The sequence below is a fragment of the Beta vulgaris genome, chromosome 6, assembly GCF_026745355.1.
Source record: "Beta vulgaris subsp. vulgaris cultivar EL10 chromosome 6, EL10.2, whole genome shotgun sequence".
Taxonomy (NCBI): domain Eukaryota; kingdom Viridiplantae; phylum Streptophyta; class Magnoliopsida; order Caryophyllales; family Amaranthaceae; genus Beta; species Beta vulgaris.
The window spans coordinates 69859795-69881906 of record NC_079207.1 but is presented as its reverse complement, the minus strand read 5'-3'; the positions used below and the strand labels follow the sequence as shown (position 1 = coordinate 69881906).

Genomic DNA, 22112 nt, shown 5'->3' with positions numbered 1-22112 from the left:
AAATTAATATTGATAATTATTATTAATCTTGTTGTTATCATTATAAATGTCATTGTTATCTTTATTTTAAGTTATTTTTGTTGTTATTAAATAATAGAAAAATTAAAAGCCACATGTTAAGAACATAAGATTCACGTAAAAATGAGAAATATATAAAATATGATATCTCAAATTCATGACAACGAAACTATTAAGTTCATATTACATTTCAAAATAAGCTAAGTGCGAGATACAAATTATAAATTTAGATTCAGTATACATCTTCCTGCTGAATTCCAAATCTCTCTAGCTATTTGAAGTTGCACGCTATTTATTTATTTCTTGTGCAAGTCATAATTGTTTGTATATCTTATTTTATTTTATATGAAAAAAAGAGATGAATCTGCCGACTTCTCAAGTGTGAAACATTTTTTTTAAGGGAAAAGTGTGAAACATTGTATAAGTGCTCTTATAAATTAATTACTTGAGTTATATAATTATTTTTAGTAATAATCATTATTATTATGATTATAATTATTGTTGTTGTTATTATAATAATGATAATAAAAATAATTATTATTAATAATAAAAGTTGTGTAAAAGTTGTAATAGAAATAAAATGATAATAATAGTAATACTATAAATAAGATCTTATAATTTATTGCATAATAATGAATTACAAAGTAATAATATATTTTATAAGAGATAAGTTCTTGTAAATCAGATCAGATCAGAAAAAATAAGTTCAGATCAGATAAGTTCAGGTGAACTAAACATAGCCTAAGTCATCTACTTCATATGTTTCATAATACTCGCTACTCTTTTCATTGTAAAAAGTTTCACATTACTTGTTATACTTCTTTTTAGGTAATAAAGTCTCTCTATCTCTCTTCTCACATGAGTCCCATTTTATTGCCTAGGAGGCTAGGAATCTGTGAATCGAGAAGTGTAACTGAGTTATATGAACGGAGGAAGTATTATTTATGCCCACAGCACTAGTGCACTACAGTCTACGACTACAGGCTACAGCAGCAACCATCATCCCCAACTCCTCCTTCTCGTGCGACGCCCAACACTGACGATCCCTTTGCCCTCGCCGAAATCATACGACCACCCCAGGTCAGTTTATTGAACCTACTTAAATTGAAAAATAATTTTGATTTTTGATGTAATTTAAATGTATGAATCAGTGGCGGATCTAGAAGGGGACATGGGCTACAGGGTTAAAAAAAAAAAAAATAACAAAAATAAAAAAAATTCGCGCAGCAGAACACCGAACACGCTTTGCGTTTCAAGTTTCAACTTCATTTTCTCGCTGAACTCCTCTCTCTCTCCTCTCTCACAAAAACGGCCGACTGCGACGCTGACGCCGCCACACCGGTGGCCGCCCAATTCGCCTTCTTCGGCAGTTCGGCTTCACGAATCGCGAGTTCGCGACCCAGTAGGCCAGTACCCACGGACTTCGAAGTTCGAACTCATTCGCAAATCGTAGCTTCAAGCTTGTAAGTTCTTACTTCTTAGTTTATACTTTTGTGTTTCAATTTCAGATTTTTCAACTTTTCTAAGTTTATATATCGTTAGATTCTTAATTTAATTGAATATTTAGGTGTAAATTGTTGAATTTGAACATTGTTGATTAATTAGTTAGGGTTTACTTATTGAAATTCGAAAGACAATTAATTTTATGAATACAATTAGGAAATGACAAATGATACACCTAAGTCAAGTAAATCCAAGGGAAAACAAATTAAGCAACCCGATCTTCAACAATTCATTTTTTAGTTTAAAGTTTAATCTTATGCATTTTTTTTAAGTTTAATGGTTATGACTATGGATATTTTGGTTGTAAGACTTACGTATTGAACTTTTTTTATGAACTTTTTTTCTACTATTTTTGTGTTTGTTGTACGTCCGTAACTCCGTACCCCATGTTCAAATTCCTGGGTCCGCCACTGATTAATCATGAATTAATTAGGTTTCTAATTGCTTTATCGATGCAATTGAATGTATGAATTATTGAATCGAAAATATAGTTATTGATTAAAGTATGATTTAATCAGGTTCAGAAAACTAGTCTTCGTGGTGCTCGTTACTTGTTGCTGCCCATAGAAAATATAGTTATTGATAAATGTTTGCTTGGTAAACTGTACTTGCCAAATTATCTCCTTAATAATCTTGTGTATTGCAGTAGAAAACATGCTCATTTGCTGTATCCATTTTATGTTGCTGTTATGATTTATGATTTATGAATTATGATTAGCCAGTATATTTGCATGCTTTCATGATAGACTGAAAATTGTTTTGATCTTTTTCCTATCATAGTCTAGATAAGTTTTTAACTGGTTGGCTCAATAGATTTTTGTGGTTTCTGTATCCGCTTTCGTTGAAGCAAAAGATCTCTCAAGAGTTTCATCTTGGCTATGTGCACTATAATATAATGGGTGTGCTGTAGCTTGAATATTTGAGTATATGCTGTATGAAGCAGTAACGTTGAGCTAATAGTCTGAATTTGTTGAAGTGTATTGTTTGCGCGAGTAAACTATGCTTACCATTTGTATCTCTTTTAAATTCTTCTGTATTGTAATTTGTAGTAGAAACTGTGGTCATTTGCTGCAATTATATTTTCTGTTGGTGTTATCATCTCCCCTTATGTGTGCATAATTTGATGATAAAATGAATGTTGTTTGATTTGTAGTTTGTATTTTTTTTTTAAATAAAATAACTATGCCTTAAATTCATTCTTCCATTTTGGTGAAGAGCCTAATCATACAAATAGATGTAGTAGATCAGTAGTTTTTGAGTGTGCGGAAAGTACATTACTTAACACATTGGTGACTTCCTCCCTCCTATGCCACTGAAAATAATTATAATCTTTTACTATCTTGAAAAAGAATTGCATCGGTGAAAGAGAACTCATTATATTCCTCTTCAACTTCTGCAAAGCATTGTTAACGTGTTTAATTGAGCTGTATTTTTGGGGTTTGCTTTCTTGAATAGATTGAGTATTTGCTTGGTTTTTATATTAGATTGACAATACGTGCCAATTTTTGCAACTTCTTCTTTCATCAATTTTGCAACCGAAGTATGCCGCTTATTATATTTACCTATGTTGTGGTTATGTTTGCTCCTTCATTTGTTCACAAAAACTTTTCACATCTTAAGTACACACGGTTATGAAAAGAATTTTGCAAATAAAACCAAATCTTACACTCTTTTTCAATTTCTCTTACCCATTCCTCCAACTCTTGGCGATTCTTAAAATTTTGATCGGTTTTAAAATAGCGACAAGTGTATGGACTCTCATCTCCGCTACTATCCTGATTGAACATACAAAAAATAAATCAACACATAGTAATAATTACGAGAAGCAAGATTTTCTATTAAATAAACATGACTTAAGTTTAGACATCCTCCAAATAAAAAATCTGCAATCAAAATGATTGGGATTAAAATTATGCATTACTAAAACTTGATCAAAACATCCCTTCAAAAGAACATTGATCAAAACATTATGAAGTTCTTATGAGAGGGTCATTTATGATAGGTGATCGTGACAAAGGGTGGTCATTTCTGATAAATGACCCCCTCGTAGGGGAGTCAACGTAGGGGAGTCAGTTCGTAGGGGAGTCATGTATGACAGATGACAGATGACACCCCAAGGAAAAGGAAAAAAAGATGACCTCCAAGTAGACTTTGAATAGTCTGACAATAAATTTGAAATTACACAATTGAGTACTCACCGAACTATTGTTATTATTGTGTACCATATAAATTAAGCATAGTGGTAGTTTTTTTGTTGAAATTTTTTCATGCATTTGTAGTGAGTCAAATTTAACTTTATCATCAATGAATAAAGAAGGTAATTGAATCAAATTTAACTATACTGTTGTATCTCTTTCCTTAATTGCTCCTTGCATCGAATTTAGGTAATTGAATCCGTCTACCGGCCACCTACACTCACTGCCTGACCGCCCACCTTTCCCTAGAGGCTGGAGCCCACGGCCGGCGGCACCCCTCTTCGCCAACTCCAACATCCAATATAGGTGATTTAATTTCTACTTACCTAAATGACTAAACCTAATGTTAATTTCTTGTTGCTAAGTTGTTTGTGTTAATTGGTTGTTGATTTGTTATCTTTATTTAATTGGAGCACTGATAGTTGGATACTCACTTTAAACCCTCTCGAATAAATGTTTGAAATATAAATTCAAATTACTTTATTGCATAATATCTATTTTCTTTTAGTACTTGGACATTGGAGCATTTTTTGTTTCTGATTTCTTTAATTTTAATTATTTTTAAGTATTTGATTATAATATGAATTTTGAATGATTCTTTTTGAAGTATTTTTAGAAAAATCCATGGACTGGTTTGTAGTTACCCATCATTCATAAATTCCTGGATCCGCCACCGTGCCCAGGTTAGATTTGTCCCACAATTCTTATGTTTTTTTTCTTGAAATTTCCATTAAGAGATTTGTTTATGGGTTCTTTGATTCTTGTTGTGGGTACTTGGTTGATTCCGACATATTTAGGAGCAATATTTACATACAAAAGATTGTACTGGCTGTTTTTTTGTATAGGATTACATCGGAATGGGAAAGGAACATTTCATAGATAATGCCTATTGTTGAGGTCATAGGGAAACACATTTCTTATGTAATGAATAGCATGATATTGGATTATATGTGTTGATCAGATCTCTTATTAGTGTTGGCCCTGTTGGCTATAGTTCATGGTTGTCATTATTAATGTGCGATAGTTGTTGTGCTCTTGTGCTAATTGTGATCTTAAGAAGTTGTTATGTGTTTATAAAATGTAACTTTACCTATTATTCTAAGATAATAAATTCATTCCAAAGTATGAGACCTCGTGAACAATTGTTAATCTTTTAGTTAATGTCTTTTTTGGTTTGTAACAATGGTTGTGACTTTTATGTTGTCTACTGGATTTAAACAGTGTTCATTATGGATTAATTTGTTACATTGGGGTTTTGTGTGCTTTATTTACCCCCCAAAATAAGAGTATTTTGACAGCTCAAGTATGTCTAATGCTATTGAATTTCAGACATAAGTGATTCTACCATACTGAAGTGATTTTTTTTATTTGGTCCAAATCTTCTAGGGATTTTATGATTACATGATCTGATCTTGAAGAACCTCATGATATGAAATAGGATCTCGCTTTTTGTATCATTGGTGATAACACATCAATGGATGATATAGCGGAGGTGGCAAAGCCGTCAAGCCCTTTAGAGGAATTGAGTGATTCTGACATCTTTTCGCAGGATTCCGATGATGAAGAATTGTGCAGTGAAACCGGTTCCGGTTTCAAATTGCAATTCAGGTAATGTATTCCAATATGTAAAAGTTAAGAAGGAATGTAAGGTATAGTATTGGTACTAAACTACATATTATCTTTCTGTTCTAGGAGTATTGTCTTGAAGGCTTGTTGGAAAGATGATTTGGCGATGGCTGAGATTATGAATCACAAGGGTAATTTGTTGAAATCAATGGGGATTAATCGTAATGGCAAGATATATCTCTCAATTGAAGAGACTCTGTAAGTAATCCAGTGACCATTTTAGCTTGAGCTTTTCACCTTTTATTTCTCTTACTTCAATGATGATATGTACCTTTTTCATCAGTTCAATTGCAATTATTGTGAAGTGGATTTTGGTGCACATCTTGGTAACTATTACCTGATTACCAGGAGGTTGTTTCGTTAAATAATCTCCATGCCCATCATTGTCGAAGAAGTTTTACAATGATATAAGGTGGTTGTTTTTTTTGGGGGTCTGAGTACCACGCGTATTCTCCTTATTTGCTAGCTTCAGAATTCAGATTTTCTTTGGGCATTGCTGCTTTTGTTGTTTTTGAGTTCCTTTTGTGCTTTTAACAAATAAAATTTAGGTCTTACCATTTGAATCCTTAGTTTGCTCAGACGAAAAAACTGACTAGTTTCTCTTATGAGGTAACACTAATTTTTTAATAAATAGTTATAAGGCTTTCTTTTGCATACTTACTATTTATATTTGGTAAATCTGCGTTTCTGACACCAGATGATCCTTATCTATTAAGGCAAGCAATCTCTGTACCCTTAGTATTTTCTGATAATTATGTCCAGCTTTTTTTTGGAAATGCTATCGTTAAACAAGATGTTTGGAGCTCTCCACAGTTAGAAGATATAAACCTGCTTGAGTCTGATAATTGCATCATATGATAGGTTTTTAGTGCAAATAGGGGCGTTGCTTCTAGTTGATGATAATAATACAGAAATGCCATTAAGAGAGATCCATCCGAAAGTTGCACAAGAAAACTGTGGTTGCAGTTGGGAAGGTTTCAAGGTTTATCAGCATCTTAAGTCTCTTGGCTACATTGTAGGGAGATTTGGCATTGCCTGGAGCCTGAAGAGCATAAGGAGTTGCACAATGCTTGTTGAGGATCCTTCAGAGAAAGACAACACTGCGGAAATTTTAGTGGCTGGGACTTCCTTTGCTCAGTCAATGAAAGATTTACGACTGAATGAAGAATGTCCTCTTTCTGAAGATTATCTTACAAACGTGCTCAAAAAGAAAAAATCTGAAGAATCAAATTTCGTTGTCCAGTTACCTGTTTATGAAGTTTATCTTCCAAACAGCCAGTTCAAGAAGACAAGTCCTGGAGATCCAAATTTTGTTGTCTATTCAACCAGGTAACATGTTTAATTTCTCCTCCTTTTTTCTGGCTAAAGTTACTGCAAATCTTTATGCTGAATTGCAGAAAGTGACTTCATGTGATATGAGCTTCCCAATGCATGTTTATCTCCTAGAACAGATGAGATATGTACCTGAAACTTGAAAGTTGTAGAACGTAGAAAGCATTCACTCTTATCTCAAGTTTGTGAGAATCGGCAGTATTATTGCATGTGATCATATCCCTGCCACAAAGTTTTGACGGTCCGTATGATTATTACACTAGTTGTTATGCTTTATGAATATGGCCTTCAAATACAGAAACCCAACCGTCATGGTATGTTTAAGAGAGATGTTTCATAGTGTGTATTTTATTAGATTAGTAAAAATGGCTTAATTTATGTATATAAATGAAGCTGAAAATAACTATCTCATTGCTTCTGTATGCATAGAAATGTTGCTGGTATAAGATTTTGAATGATAAAAAGAAGATAGGAAATTATTATAGTTGACAATTGATGTATTTCCTTGAATGTAGTATTAGATATCAAATTGTGGTTATATAAGGATATGCGTTATTGTGTGATCAATGCATGGCAAACAAAAACTACTTGTATAAATGACAAATATGTTATTCTTCTGGTTAGTTGCACTATGTGGAAATGCAGTGATGGTATGAGGAAGAGGGATTTATTATAGTTAGTTAGTTACCCACCACCATCTTAGGGTAACTTACCCCCAAAACCGGGGTAATGAGTCTGATTTGTTCATTCCCCCTCTTCACACCGTCACTACATTATCCCATTTAGCACTACGCCACCACCTCCATCCAGTGTCATTCTCGGTTTTCTCCTATTTCCCTCCCCCCTGATTCAGTTTCTCGAATCCAACCATGCCTTCATAGTGATATCATTGCTTATGAGCATATTTGGAGTTTACTCTTGTTTGGTGAAGCACTTTCAAATCCCATCTACATTGTTGTGTTTAATATATCTCTTTCCAAAGGTTTTTTAGATGTACACTTAGTCATTTCAATTAATACTCTGTTATACAGTGGCCATCCACCTTCGCTGTCTCATATCAAAGAACTGGAGAGACAAAGCAATGGCATTCCTCTGAAAATTGGTCATGTAGACGATGGACGAGTCAGTTTGTTCTCCTTTGACAAAGTTGAGCTTCCTGCCTTACCATGAGATATTTATGTGGTGCTTCCGTCTTCGAGATGATAAAGATGTATTTGTAATGCTAATCATAAGTAAAAAAGTAGGAATGGTAAACATCATGTGCATTATTTTTGTGGTTAGAAATATTGGTACACATAAGATTGTTTTCCTATTTTAGTTTGTATTTTAGGGAGTATTCTAGAATCTTTCTACTATTTATTTATGAAAATCACTCTTTTTTGAGTCTTGTGGAGTTGGACTAGTTTTGAATAACTGGATTTGTGCAAGTGTACTCCATTTGAAACTTTTCCAAAGCTACTGTTATAAGATGTGTTTATTTATTATAAGATGTGTTTTTAGAAGTACCGGAAATTCAGGGTTGTTACGGTTTCCAATTATCAAATATGGTCGACTCATCCACATTCTTTAATTGACATGCATCCTTCCTCTTGACACCAACTCTTGAGCTCATGACTGTCCTTTTAGTCATCATAGAACCAAACCTAGAATTAAAACAATGAATAGATTTTCCTTCATAAATATTCGATAATCTTTCCTTGAGATGGAAATAAAAGAGTTCACCTCCTTCCAATAGCACATAAACCATGAGCTTCTTTCTTATCATTCAATCCTGAGTCCTTCTCTTGTATATCATCCTGCTCAAAATTATCCTTCTCTAGATATGCTTTTGCCTTCTTATTTGGATAAGAAAGTCCTAATCATAAACTTGTTGCGATATCATCATGGAGGTGTATCTTTAATTTCTCCTTGTATAGAGAGCTTTTGATTTCTTCAAGTTTCATGATTACCCCTCAATTTTCAGGTTTAATCTTGGTCGCCATCAACAAGTCCCAATAAGCCACTCTCTTTACCCTAACTCTATTGCAGCCATGGCTTTTCTAAATAAAAATTTAACACTATTTCAGTTGAAAATCTAAGACGCCGAACAAATCAGACCAACATGTTCAAACTCATTTTTCCTGCTAAAGCAAGTTGCATAGTTTAATATAAATAGCTAACTCAAAACATTAAAACCGTGTCCTTTTCTTCTACAAATTCATACCAAGCAAGAATGACCCTGCATAGCCATACTTCTCTAGGACATTATCAATTTTCTTTGCTTAAAATATAAAATACCTTCCTCTTTCAACTATTTTGTAGAACTTAGAACACCGTTTGAATTTTTTGAACTTAATTGAGATTAACTAAATCAGAAATTTATCTTAATCCATGAGATTCTCCTCCTCAATGAGGAATCAATTATCTCCCCCTCTCCCCCTTAAGACTCTCATGAACCTCCAACGAAAACATAATAATTGAAGATCCAGAATAACTACCTTTAAAATACCAGAAACTCAATTAGGGCTTATAATAAAAAGCCTACACTTTACTAGTAACTAATTAAGCAGAAGAACACTCTAAAAAAAGGAAATGGAGCAATAAACTATACAAAAAGTAACTAGATTAAACTAAAAAAAAATAACCTTTTTAAGCTGAAAATCTAGTATTTATCAACGAGGAGAAATCACCATCTAATCACCGAAAAAGGATAGGTTGAAAACCTAGTATTTATCAACTCAATCAAGCCTACACTTTGTTTGTCTACATTTTTTCTTGCTTTAGTTGCACCATGTGAGCATTGATAGGTGGTATAACGCACCAATCACATTCTTTAAACTGCCAACTACACTCAATTTTTTAGGGAGCAGTTTTTAAAAATTGGGAGACATGAGTTTTAACTCCATTTTTCAAACTTTATTACACACTTACACTTTTCACGCATGTCAATGCAAAACTTTGAGGACATATATCTTTAGTTTTGTATTTGTAAAAATTATAAAAAGTACATATTAATAAAATCCATGTTATGATGAATTTAACAAGATCACACATGACTATATATGCATCCACGTATAAATCACAAATGATGGTCAAAGAGAAATTTGTGAATAGTGTAAAATGTCAAAGTATGTAGATTAAATTGAAACGGAGGGAGTATTAAACTTCCTTATTTCCAAACTCAAATGTGATTGATCAGTTGTATTACGTTCAATTTTGACATTGGAGCTGATCAAATTGGAGTACATAAAAAATGAGAAGCCGGATGGAATGAAGCATACAAGTATTTTCTTTTCAACTTATTTTTTTTTTTTGTTTATTTGAGCTTATTTGAATTTATCAGACATTATTTTATGAGTGTGACAAATTTAATTTTTCTTGAACAAAATTTATCTTAATTTAAAAAACTAATCAAAACCTTTTTACGATTAAAATAAAGTACACATAACAAACCTGGACTTCTCTAGGTTATTTTGATATCGATTTGCGGGTAGACACTTTAAGAGTGGAAATAAAAGATAGGGATCGAGCTTCGAATTGGAAGGTTATTTCTTTACCACTATGCCAAACTTAGCTCGGTAGAGCTCATTCGAGGATAGGAAAGGGTAGAAAAGGCTCATTTTTGTAAGTATTTCTCTCTCTCTTCAAACAAAAGTACAACAGTGCTAAGCTCCTCGTCACTGCCTCATCTCCTCTCTTCTGGTCTTCTTCCTCCCTATACGGTCGCACGTTGCTCTATCTTTCTCTCACTCCTCCGACGATGTTGGGCGTAGGAACACTTCCACCACCACCTCTACTTCACAAGAACCACAATCTTCCATTCTCTCTTATCTTCCAACACCAAACCCACAAACCACTCTTCAATTACTCCCCATTATCAATTTCAGTAAGTATAATTTCCCCATCTTTTTTCCTTGCATTTGAAATTTTTGCTTAAAGAAACAATTTTGGAAATACCCTTTTTAATTTATCTGCCTTTCATTCTCAGGGGCGAACTGGGTTTTGCTTATTTTCACAAAAGAAAGAAAAAAATCCAAGCTTTATTGAGATTAAAATGGATGAAAATGATGAGGAAGAAGAAGATGTGTTTGAATATTTTGACGATGAAGAATTTGATGATGAAGATGAAGAATTTGATGATGATGAAGAAGATGAAGATGAAGATGTAGATGAAGATGGTGAGGTTATGGTCCCATATAACAGGATGAATGATTGGCTTGTGAAAAAACCAAAAGGGTTTGGTGAAGGAAAGGTGTATGATACTGCACTTGAAGATAAGTTGCTTGAAGAAATTGAACAAAGTGTTAAAGCTCAAATGGTTAATATTAATAAGCTTAAGAATGAACCTATTAAGCCTAAGCCAAAGAATGAGCTCCAGGATGAGTTTTTTAAAGGTATGTAATTGTTTTTCTTGGTTTTAGAGCTTTGATTTTTTTGCATTTTGTTGAATTCTTTTGGTTGAAGATTGACTCGTATGATATCTTATCTTATGTGGTTCATGAATTTAGATAGTACTTCCTTCATAATACTGGCTATACTTTTCATTGTGGGAAGTTTCACATTACTTGCTACACTTACTTTTTGGTCAATAAACTCTCTCTCTATCTCTCTCTTCTCACATGAGTCCTTTTTCTTTTTACTCTCTACCTCTCTCTTTTCCAAAAACTGCGTGGGAGTCGGTGAATTGAGAAGTGTAGCGAGTAATATGAAAATAAAAATTCACATTTTGGTGTTGGGAGTTTTGAGTTTTTTTTTCATATACGAAGTTTTAGTGGAGTTAAATCGCATAGAAGTGTTTGATAGACGACAAGAGTTATGTAGTGTGATGAGATTGGATAACTTTTTTGCAACCTTTGTGTTATTATTCTCAAAATGTAGAACTGATGGTTGCTGATTTTTGGAGTTAACTGATTATTGTTCATAATATTATGTATATTATTAGCATGAAATTTAGATTAAGAACACTTTCAGGCAAGAGCTCCCTTCAATTGTTTGTAAGGAAATAAGGGTGGTGAAACGAAGTTTATTAGAACCTCTCAATGGGAAAGAAGTTGAGGTAGATCAGCATCGTTAAAGGCTACTCGCCAAACGGTTCCTTGACCCGACCAGCTCGCTTAAGTCCAATACTCGAAGTCTACTCCTGCCAGTTGATGTCAATCGTCTATAATTCCTTAGTTCTTAAGTTAAAGGTGTCGAGCGGATAAGCAATGGTTATTGTGATTCAATAAACGGTACGAACTACAGATCCCAGAAAAGAAGACTTGGAAGCCTTCATCCTAAACAGCAGTGTGCTGCATACTGCTGCCACTTCTTCTGACCAACCTTCCTCTGTTCCATCCTTCAATCCTGCGCAATATCATCAGCTATGCTCGCTCTCATTCTTGCTGGTAATGAAATTCTTTTAGAAAGTCAAAAATGTCAGTCTGTTTGTAGCCTTCCTCATGAACTCCTAAACGAAAATGATTTCTAGCTATTCAAGATTAGGGATCCTGAATCATTATTGTCTTAAAGAAAGCTGTTAGTGTACTGTTGTTAGAATTTTTCATCTGATTCACTTGTTTACAAATTTTAGTTAATTGATAAGATTCAAATTCAGTATGTTATGCGACCTGCTAGGTTGATTTGAATCACACTCTTCGCACTCTTGTTGGCAGTGGAATGATGGAAATTCAAACCCGCTTCAAATCTGTGCCAATTTGACCTTTTATTACTAAACCCTCCATGCAATTGTTGCTTGGTTAATGTGACTGATGGGAATCATTGCAAGATTAAATTACCCTCTTCTCTAAACTAAAGGAAGAAAAGGCAACAATGCAGCTTATTGTGACTTTGGCTACTGTACAGCTGTATGGTGTTATTCGGAATCTAGCAAGTAGCAATACAGCCGATCAATTCTTTGGGAAGTTCGATTAATCATTGCATTCTCAGGAACTGGTAGGCTATACATTTAGTTTAGACTTCAGAGAGGAAGTGTGATAAACAGTAACAACATAAAATTCCAATCACTAGCCTTCATGGGTTATATGCTGTGGTATAAAAGAAAAATCGTATTGTTCCACAGGTAGCTCAGGTTATAAACTTTCTCTTTGACTCTTTGTGATGCTCATTATTTGCTGATTTTCTGAAGTGTATGTGAAATGTCTTTAGCAGAAACTTATGTGGTTATAATGGCTGACTTTGTATTCTTCATGAATCTTTCGCACTGCTTACAACCACCAGTAGATCATGTTGTGGGTTGCAAATTCAACTTCTGTTGATTATGTTGAAGAGCTGCTGTATATCTAATAGAGGTATCATCAAATAGATTATGCACTAATATCTGGGTTTTTTTGCTGCTTCTGAAGGTGTTCCTGGTGGAATTCGTGTTCGTATCAACAACCTTCCAAAAAAACGCAATATCCACAGAGATCTAAAGTCAGCCTTTGAAGGAATTCCTGGAATAATAAACATATCACCGGTGAATTCTGGAAACAAAAAGACAAGGGATCCTGTCTGCAAAGGCCTCGCTTTTGTGGATTTCAAATCTTTGAAGGATGCAGACAGGTATGTGATTTTCCTTCTCATTGAAAAAATGAAAAAAAAATCCGTTGTGCTATATATAAGGCAATGTATAGCAAACTGTTCTGCGAGACTACTTCGGGCGTGTTCGGCAATAATAGTGTGGTAGTAGCTTTTAGCTGTTAGAGTAGTAAATGCTACCCCAAAAGCTACAAATTGTAGCTTTTCACAAACACTACTAAAACACTACTCATAACACTAAAAGCTACTTACACCACTAACTTGCCAAACACCACTATTTTTCTTAATTAGTGTTTTGACCTAGTCAAGACACTAAAAGCTACTTAGAAAGCTTGTGCTGGACACACCCTTCATGTACTCTCTCCATTCAGATATTATTGCCTCTATGATTGCGGAAGCTGGAGCCTGGAAGTAGAATTATATCCCTCTGTCTTCAATTATTTTACCCATTTCCCATTTTGGGATGTTTCAAAATACTTTATCCATTTCCTTATTTAGAGATGGTCCACGTAATAAAATATATAGTGGCCACGCTTCTCTTTTTATAAGAAAGAGATGAATATAAAACCATATCCAGTCTTACTTCATAACCTCACTATCTACTTAATGGCTCACACCAAATTGACGCTTAAGCTTTGTGTTAAACCAAATGGGTAAAAATTCTCAATTCACACCTTTTCTTTTCTTTTGTTAAAATTGTGAGTTAAATGATTTCTTCTGTCAACAACAGCTTTGTTCAGAAGTTCTCAGGCCAAATTGTTCCTTTTGGCAAGTCTGAGAAGCCTATCAAGTGTGAAATTCTGAAGCCGCTTGATGCCATTGCTAGTTATGGAGGATCATCTTTTGACGAATACAACACCACTTCTGAAGGAACCTTTACTGTCTTAGAGGACGATGAAGACGATGATGTTGAGCATGATTTTAATGAATTGGTTGAAGGCCCTGACGGCAAATATGTTTTAGGGAACTCGGAAAAGTTAAGTGCTAGTGATCGCATAAAACGCATAGAAATGCTAGAAGCGAAACTGCTGGCACGTGCTGCCTTGTATGAAGAGGAGATTAAAGCAGTTAGAAAGGAGCCAGAGGTAACAAATAAGTCAGATAAGAAACCAAACGTAAAGACAGACAAGAAACCAAACGTAAAGACAGACAAGAAACCAAACCTAAAGACAAACAAGAAGCCAAAACTAAGTATTCCAGGATCTGCAAAGAAGTAAGCTACTGTTTATTGCATGACCATTGAGTTAGCATGTTGGAAATGTATGCATCAATGTCTGGTTCCGGTCTTATTATCTCATTCTTGACATACTTTCTAACAATAATGCAGGTTAAAAGTCAGGGAGAAAGCTAAACTTGCAGACGCCTTTTCTAGATATGGAATGAAAGAAGCCCCGGGTTCAAAAGATATGTAATTCTTGATTAGTTGATTGTGTAAATTAGAGAATGCGATGAACTGCCAGTTTTGATGTTGGTTCTCTCCCATATGGAGTTCATTTAGATGGAAATTACTCTATACCTTTGCTCAACACCAGTCCCCCTCCCAAGAAAAAGAAAAAAAGAGTGAAAAGATGAGCTATTTCAACAAGCAAACAAGAAGGATTGTTCTTTTTGGCTTGTATACTTGTAAGGAGGAAGTGCTCTTATGATGTTGAAGTGGTCGCTCATACGTTGGAGTAAGCAAAACTGGTGCTCGGTTAAAATTTATGGATCCAATACCGGAATTGGTTGGCACCATTTCTGTTTCTTATGATCGGGTTGGAGTTATAGATGTCCACATCCAAGATAACAAAATACTTAGTGTTTCTGTCTATCCTTTTAGGAAAGCTGTCTCCCTTTTATAGTAAAGGTTTTTTCATCTCAAAAGGCTGATGCGCGTACTTTGAGTGCATTTATTTGACTATATGATGGATCTAAACACTAGGTCTTTGGCTAACTTCATAAAAAAAATTCTTATAGAAAAGAACACATACTTGTCTACTCAAACATATTACCTAATCAAGGCTCCAAGTGAACTCGAATTTGATATGATTTTGATGTAGATCAATATTGACCTGACTCATATTGTATGATATTTTGATCTCCAATGAAGATAGACATTATTTTTTTTCATAAAATTGTAATAATCATAGAATCTTTGAATCCTTACTTAATCAACTTACATCAAAACAAATGACTCGTCTAAGTTTGGCCTCTAGCATTTCATTTCCAAAGAAGAGAAAAAATTCCTAGAATAAAAGCAATGAAAGATGTTTATTACTTCCTCCGTCTTATATTACTCGCTATACTTCTCAATTCACGGATTTCTAGGCAATTTTCGGAAAAAAGAGAGGTAGAGAGTAAGAAGAAAAGGGACCTATGTGAGAGGAAAGAGATAAAGAAAGTTTATTGCCTAAAAAAGAAGTGTAACAAGTAATGTGAAACTTCCCATCATAAAAAGTGTAGCGAGTATTAAGAACAAAAGAAGTATGTCACATCTAAGATCTAACACATTTTGCTTGTAAGTTTCCAATGGATTCTTCTATATGCCACAAATATATATAGGTTGGTGAGATATTTGTGCCTTCAACTCAAAATCCACTTCTCTTGCAGTAATCCACTTTTTACTTCTTGTTTTTGTACAAATTCTAAGCCACCCAATTACTTAATATATTAAGGACTCTAAACATTCTCCAAGTGCACTTCCTAGAAAATTGGCAGGCCTTTAAACTCAAATATTTCATTGCCTTTGATTATCCCAAGAAATGAAGACCATGTTCTTATTATGGCATGCATGCTTTCTACTATATCTAGGTCTCTCTTTCTCTCCCCCTTTACCTCCTCTTCTCATGGCTAATGTGGATGATTATATTACTTGTGCATATCTAGAGCATTTTCATGGGAGTTTAGCTTTGTATAATTGTATGTAGGAAGTCAAGAATGCGAGGGGCGAATTTTTAAAGGGGCAGGATTGGGTCTATCCCTTAAATTTTTTGGAAAAAAAAATACTATAACTTTGTTAATTTGCTTAGTCTACTAAAAAAAGGCCCAAAATAATTGAGAAAATGGGAAGGGACCACACATGAGTACCCGTTATACAACTATTAGACAATAGTGATGTATGGATTTTGTCATGTTGATTTTTTTCTTCATTGTAGGTTTAGGTGCTCTGGCCCATTTTTTTTCTTACATATGTTTTAGCTATTTAAAGTTTTGAGTTTTTGGCTTTCCTATTTCGTCATTTTGCAAAGGTGAAAATTAGAAATACTGTTGTAGTATATATCGAGGTCGAAGATCTATAATCTATATCCTTAAATATTATTAAATGATATTTTTATTTTTGATCCATATAAGCCACGAAGGCATTACAAAGTACAAAGAAGGGGAGGGGAGATTCGAACCTATGACCTATCGTTCACAGCACCTCAATCTTTACCACTAGGCTAAGACATCCTTCGTATATTATAAATGATATTAATGGTCAAAGCAATAGAGCGAAATATGTGATTACCTTAGGTTTATTAACGGAGGGAGTAGCAAGTAGCAAGATATGATAGTGTGTGAATGTCGTATGAGTTGTTTTTTCCTGAAATATTTTGGTTTAAATTGATGCAGGGGATACACTGCAAGCTTTGACATATGACTATACAGCAACCACAGAGGTACTAGGTCCTCCAAACGATATCAGCTCATCTATATATTTTCTTACAGTTAACAAGACCATTATTATCCTAATTTACGTATTAATAATTTGCTTTTCCTAATGTCAAGCCTTATTAACTTTGACTACAATTCATCACCAATATACAAGAAAAAATATAGTCATGCGAGATTCATACATCATGTTGCTTGCCTTTGTTGTTGTGATACATGAATTCATCCATTCCTACTGGCATGTTGATCAAAGTGTTTGGAAGAAGCTTGGAAGGTTCAATATGGTGGAGGGATCATACAAAATCCAGAATTCGATAATGGTGTTGAAGGATGGACCGTGTTTGGACAAGGGCAAATTGAAGAACGAATAACAAAAAATGGCAACAAGTTCATAGCAGCTCTTAACAGAACTCAGCCATCTGATGGCCTTTCGCAGAGGGTGCAGCTTATAAAAGGCAAACTATATGCATTTTCAGGTAACTTCCCTTTGTCCAAGAATTTAAGCAAGGTGTGTTTTTCAACTAATTATGACTCATAATTCATAAACCTTCTATTTATTGAAGATGCAAATCCTTTGAAAAACCAAAATGTGCATCTTTGGTAAGATATAGTTTTGCTTCCTACTTGTGTAATGAGTCATTGGTTTCACCCTATGGGATATTCGACTGTTTTTTTTTTTTGATCCATATGAGCCACGAAGGCATTACAAAGAAGGTGAGGTGGATTCGAACCTGTTCACAGCACCTCAATCTTAACCACTAGGCCAAGACATCTTTGGTATGGGATATTCGACTGTTATGTTACACCCCACATACATTCGAGTGTAGGAGGATTATCCTGATCAAAATCCAGTCTTGATTAGATTTCATTCAAATGTATTGATTTTACAGCATGGATTCAACTAAGTGAAGGCAGTGAAATAATATCTGTTAAATTTAGAAGCCCTAGTGGTGAATATCTCCATGGAGGTACAGTTATAGCTGAGCAAGGATGTTGGAGCATGCTTAAAGGTGGAATAGTTGCAACATTTTCAGGCCTTGTCGATTTGACTTTCGAGGTAAGTTTTTTCTCCTTAGGTTTTATAGAAGTATATTTTTGTACCTTAAGCTAATGCAAAAAATGTGGGTCTTTGGCCTTTTTAAGTACAGACCAAGAACACAAGTGTTGAAATCTGGGTTGATAATGTCGCTTTGCAACCTTTTACTAAGAAGCAATGGAGATTGCACCAAGAAAAAACCATTACAGAGGTGAATGAACCAACATGATTGCAGTTACATAGTGTATATCTGACTTTTATTGGTTAAATTGATTTTTGCTTATTCATTACTTCTTACTCTTACAGTTTTACTGCTTGAAACCCAATTTTGCTACTCATTAAGAGTTTAAGACTGATTTTTACTGATTCTCTATTGCTTCTCTCTTATGTACACTTGGTTTTACTGAGTGAAACTAATATCTACTGAATGTATTTGCTTTTTAATCAATGTTATTCTTTTAAGTTGAAGTGAATAGGCCTTAGTCTATGATTTTCATTCCCAAAGATCATAATCCATGTAGGTGAAAAGGCGAAAGGTGAGATTTAATGCGACAAGCAAAGAGAATATTGGAGCAGCAGGAGCAAAGATTACTCTGAAGCGAACAAAATCAGGCTTCCCTATGGGTTGTGAAATAAACCTAAATATCCTAAACAACACCAAGTACCAGAACTGGTTTGCCTCAAGATTTTCGATCACTGCTTTTGGGAACGAAATGAAATGGTACTTTACAGAAAAAACACGAGGGGAAGAAGACTATGCCATTCCCGATGCTATGCTACAATTCTGTGAGCAGAACAATATTGATGTTCGAGGTCACAACATTGTTTGGGACGATCCAAGATACCAACCTACTTGGATAAATGGCGAAACTACCTCAGAAGAGTTGAAAGAAGTAGTTGAAAAGAGGATGAAATCAGTTATTTTGAGGTATAAAGGGAGATTAATTCATTGGGATGTTGAGAACGAAAACTTGCATTTTCGCTTCTATGAGAATAAACTAGGTGAAAATGCTTCAGCAGAGTTTTATGCCAGAGCATACGAGCTTGATCAAAAGCCGATTCTGTTCATGAACGAGTATAATTCTATAGAGTTTAGTGAAGATGAAAAATCAATACCAGCAGAATATGCAAGAAAGTTAAAGAACATATCATCATATTACAAGGAAACGAGGGATAATGGTAATGAAACATTGCCTCTGGGAATAGGGTTGCAATCGCGGTTTGTGCCTGGTCAGCCCAACCTTGCTTATATGAGAGCAGGAATGGATTACTTAGCTTCAATGGGATTCCCTTTGTGGCTCACTGAAGTCTTTGTCGATAAAGGGGAGAACCAGGTACTTGAATATATCTCTTATTTGTTAGTACAAGTAGAGAATATGTGCATCTTTTATATTTGAGTTTTGTTATGAAAGAACCTTTATTCATAGTAAGTAGAATTTGTAGACTATATGTCTATATGATTCAGGTAAGTTACTAGCAAAAGGTCTTTAACGCCTGATATTGAGAGCAAACCATCTGATACATAAACTCATTTTGACCTTAACTGTTAAAAGACCAACTCAATCAAAAGTTTAAGCTGATGGTTGGAGTGTCTCCCTCATACCTGACGCTAATTCCACTTAGAAAGGAGGGGGTGGATGAGATTTGAACCCGTGACCTTTATGTCACGCTGGCTCTGATACCATGTCAAAGGAACAACTCAACTGAAAACTTAAGCTGATGGTTGGAGTCCCATGGATAGTTTAATACTCTATCATTAACAGTCTCATATACAATTTAATCTTCGGAATAAGAAGTCTCTTTCTGCTATATATTAATTTCCTGATGTCACAACTGTTCTAAAAGGTCTATAAGATCATGTCATACCCTTAACTATTTGTGGACGCAGGCAAAGTATCTGGAGGAAGTTTTGAGGGAGGGATATTCACATCCCGGTGTTAAAGGAATTGTGATATGGCCAACTTCACCATTCAGCAATGAGTGCAAGATGTGCTTGACTGATCAAAACTTCAACAACACACCAAATGGAGATGTAGTTGATAAGCTGATCGCGGAATTTTCAAGCTCAAAAACATTTGAAATTTCAGCTAATGAACAAGGAATTTCTGAAGTTAAGTTGTTTCATGGTGATTATGAAGTTACTGTAAGCCATTCTGAAACAAATTCTTATGTGAAGTTGAAGCTGGAGGTGACTGAAAATTCAGTTAACTTTGTGAATGTTCAGCTTGATGATTCATTTGTTTCTCATTTATGTATGTAAATGACTAAATGCGATTGATATTTGCTACAAGAATTCTGGAAATATAGAATAACATTTTAGATCTTGTAATATTTCATGATTACTGATCTGTATCAGATTATCATATATCTTTTCAAGTTAATGTACCTTCAGCAAGTTTATGTATCTTGTAATATTATGACTATATTGTTTAAAAGGTACAAGAAGAAAAGTTATGGCACCCTTCTCTCAGAAGAGGCACCTAAAGAAACCAAAATGAGTTAACTATTTAAAGTTGGTTTTAAATTTGGATCAATATTTAGCAAGGCAATAGTCAAAGGAGACGGAGTGACATTGTTTAGAGAGAAATTATGCTGCCCTATCTATATATATATCTAAAAAAAATTAATGCAAACAAATGCCACGTTGCATATACGTGAAGACTCGATTACGCAACCTCTCATTTGTAATTTAAACCCATTAACCAACTATTCTACCATCACTTTTTGGTTTTTATGGGAAACAAAAATATATACTATAACTTACATCTAAGAAAAGCATTAAAGGATATAATTACTTACCTCCCACAATAATCATTGAGGAGACATATTATTTACATCCAACTATCTCAAAAGTTACGGCCCACATACTTGGTAGCTCATGTGGCTCGCCAACATAGCTCGAGTAAAAGTGCAATACTGCTACTACTAATAGTCACTCCTTTTGCTTGCTCGATACCCATCAAAGATCCAAACCAACCATCTGATACCCATTCGAGTGACTCATAAAAAACCCAACATTCTCGTAGAAGTAAGAAGTACATCTTGCCTTCATAGAGGGCAAGGACATATTATATTATGTTTTTTTTCTTTCTTAAGATCGCCTATATGGACAACTTAAATTTCTTTTGAACTTGCCACCTACATCGGGTTTGCAGGAAACTAAAAAATTTAAAGACAACATAATATTTCTCATTTAAAGATAATTAAGTACAAATGTATATATTAATACTCATCAATCTAATGGTAATAATAATCTGTTCTACTTTTCAGTACTACTATATTATTAAAAAAACTCTTAAAATTTTTATAACCTCCCTAATTAACGCCATTACACTATTTAATCACACACATGAACCTAAATTTCAAAAAAAAGGTTTTATTATAGTCTTTGTAATTATATATATCACATGAGAATGCTCCTTACATGAGAAATGAGAATGAATCTCAACCACACGATTGGTTTAGAGTTACAACACTTATTCATTAGAGTTATATCACTCTAAAAAAATTTTAATTCAAAAAAAAATTTATTTTTTTTGAATTTTTTTTCTTCAAATATTTTGTTTTTGGAGTTACATCACTTTTTCATTAGAGTTACATAAGTTATTCATAAGAGTTATAGCGTGTAAAATTCATTTTCATTTCTCATATAAGTATGCATTCTCATATGAACTCACTTCTATATATATATATATATATATATATATATATATATATATATATTATATACTCTCTTGAAGTCTAAAATTATACTGATCAATAATCATATTATAATTTACTATGTAGAAATTTAAAAGAATCGGAAGATTATTTCACGAGCACAATCCAATATCTACAACTTTTTTTTTCACTTCTTGCAAGTGTTTAATTTAACACTTCAAATTTACATTGGTAAATGATATATGGAGTCGTCCGAGTCAACAACTACTTTACTTGTCTTGTCTGAAAACATGTGTAATGTCATTATTGCTAAAAAAAGACATACTTTAGTTAATATGTATTGTTGTACTATACATTATTATCGTCTTCTTTGCAACTAAACTTATTTTTTCTAAAAATATTTTTACTAAATTAAATCTCTTTAAGATGAATTTAATTAAATTTCATCAAATGGAAAATTTCTTTTAAGGTGAATTTAACTAAATTTCATCAAATAAAAAAAAAGTCAAAATCCTTTCATGACCTCCCACCTCTTCCAAGTTTCACCACACTAAAAAAAAAATCAACACAAAAATAACCTAAATAAATTTAAAAAAAAAACCTCCTCCATTAAA

At 33.9% G+C, this 22112-nt stretch overlaps 3 protein-coding genes across 3 annotated transcripts; all 3 read left to right on the top strand.

Annotated features, from left to right (window-relative positions):
* Positions 1-3909: 3909 nt before the first annotated feature.
* On the top strand, positions 3910-8161 carry LOC104897860 (hypothetical protein). Its single transcript, XM_048646434.2, has 6 exons — positions 3910-4022; positions 4333-4399; positions 5266-5324; positions 5409-5540; positions 6204-6671; positions 7706-8161. The coding sequence occupies exons 4-6, from the start codon at positions 5449-5451 to the stop codon at positions 7842-7844; spliced, it is 699 nt and encodes a 232-aa protein (XP_048502391.1). The 5' UTR covers positions 3910-4022; positions 4333-4399; positions 5266-5324; positions 5409-5448; the 3' UTR covers positions 7845-8161.
* A 2121-nt stretch (positions 8162-10282) lies between these two features.
* Positions 10283-14685, top strand: LOC104897859 (uncharacterized). Its single transcript, XM_010684816.4, has 5 exons — positions 10283-10539; positions 10642-11047; positions 12998-13196; positions 13903-14385; positions 14500-14685. The coding sequence occupies exons 1-5, from the start codon at positions 10414-10416 to the stop codon at positions 14582-14584; spliced, it is 1299 nt and encodes a 432-aa protein (XP_010683118.1). The 5' UTR covers positions 10283-10413; the 3' UTR covers positions 14585-14685.
* Positions 14686-15055: 370 nt separating this feature from the next.
* Positions 15056-20169, top strand: LOC104897858 (hypothetical protein). Its single transcript, XM_010684815.4, has 7 exons — positions 15056-15962; positions 16764-16810; positions 17056-17278; positions 17693-17859; positions 17951-18049; positions 18360-19172; positions 19727-20169. The coding sequence occupies exons 1-7, from the start codon at positions 15914-15916 to the stop codon at positions 20096-20098; spliced, it is 1770 nt and encodes a 589-aa protein (XP_010683117.1). The 5' UTR covers positions 15056-15913; the 3' UTR covers positions 20099-20169.
* Positions 20170-22112: the final 1943 nt, after the last annotated feature.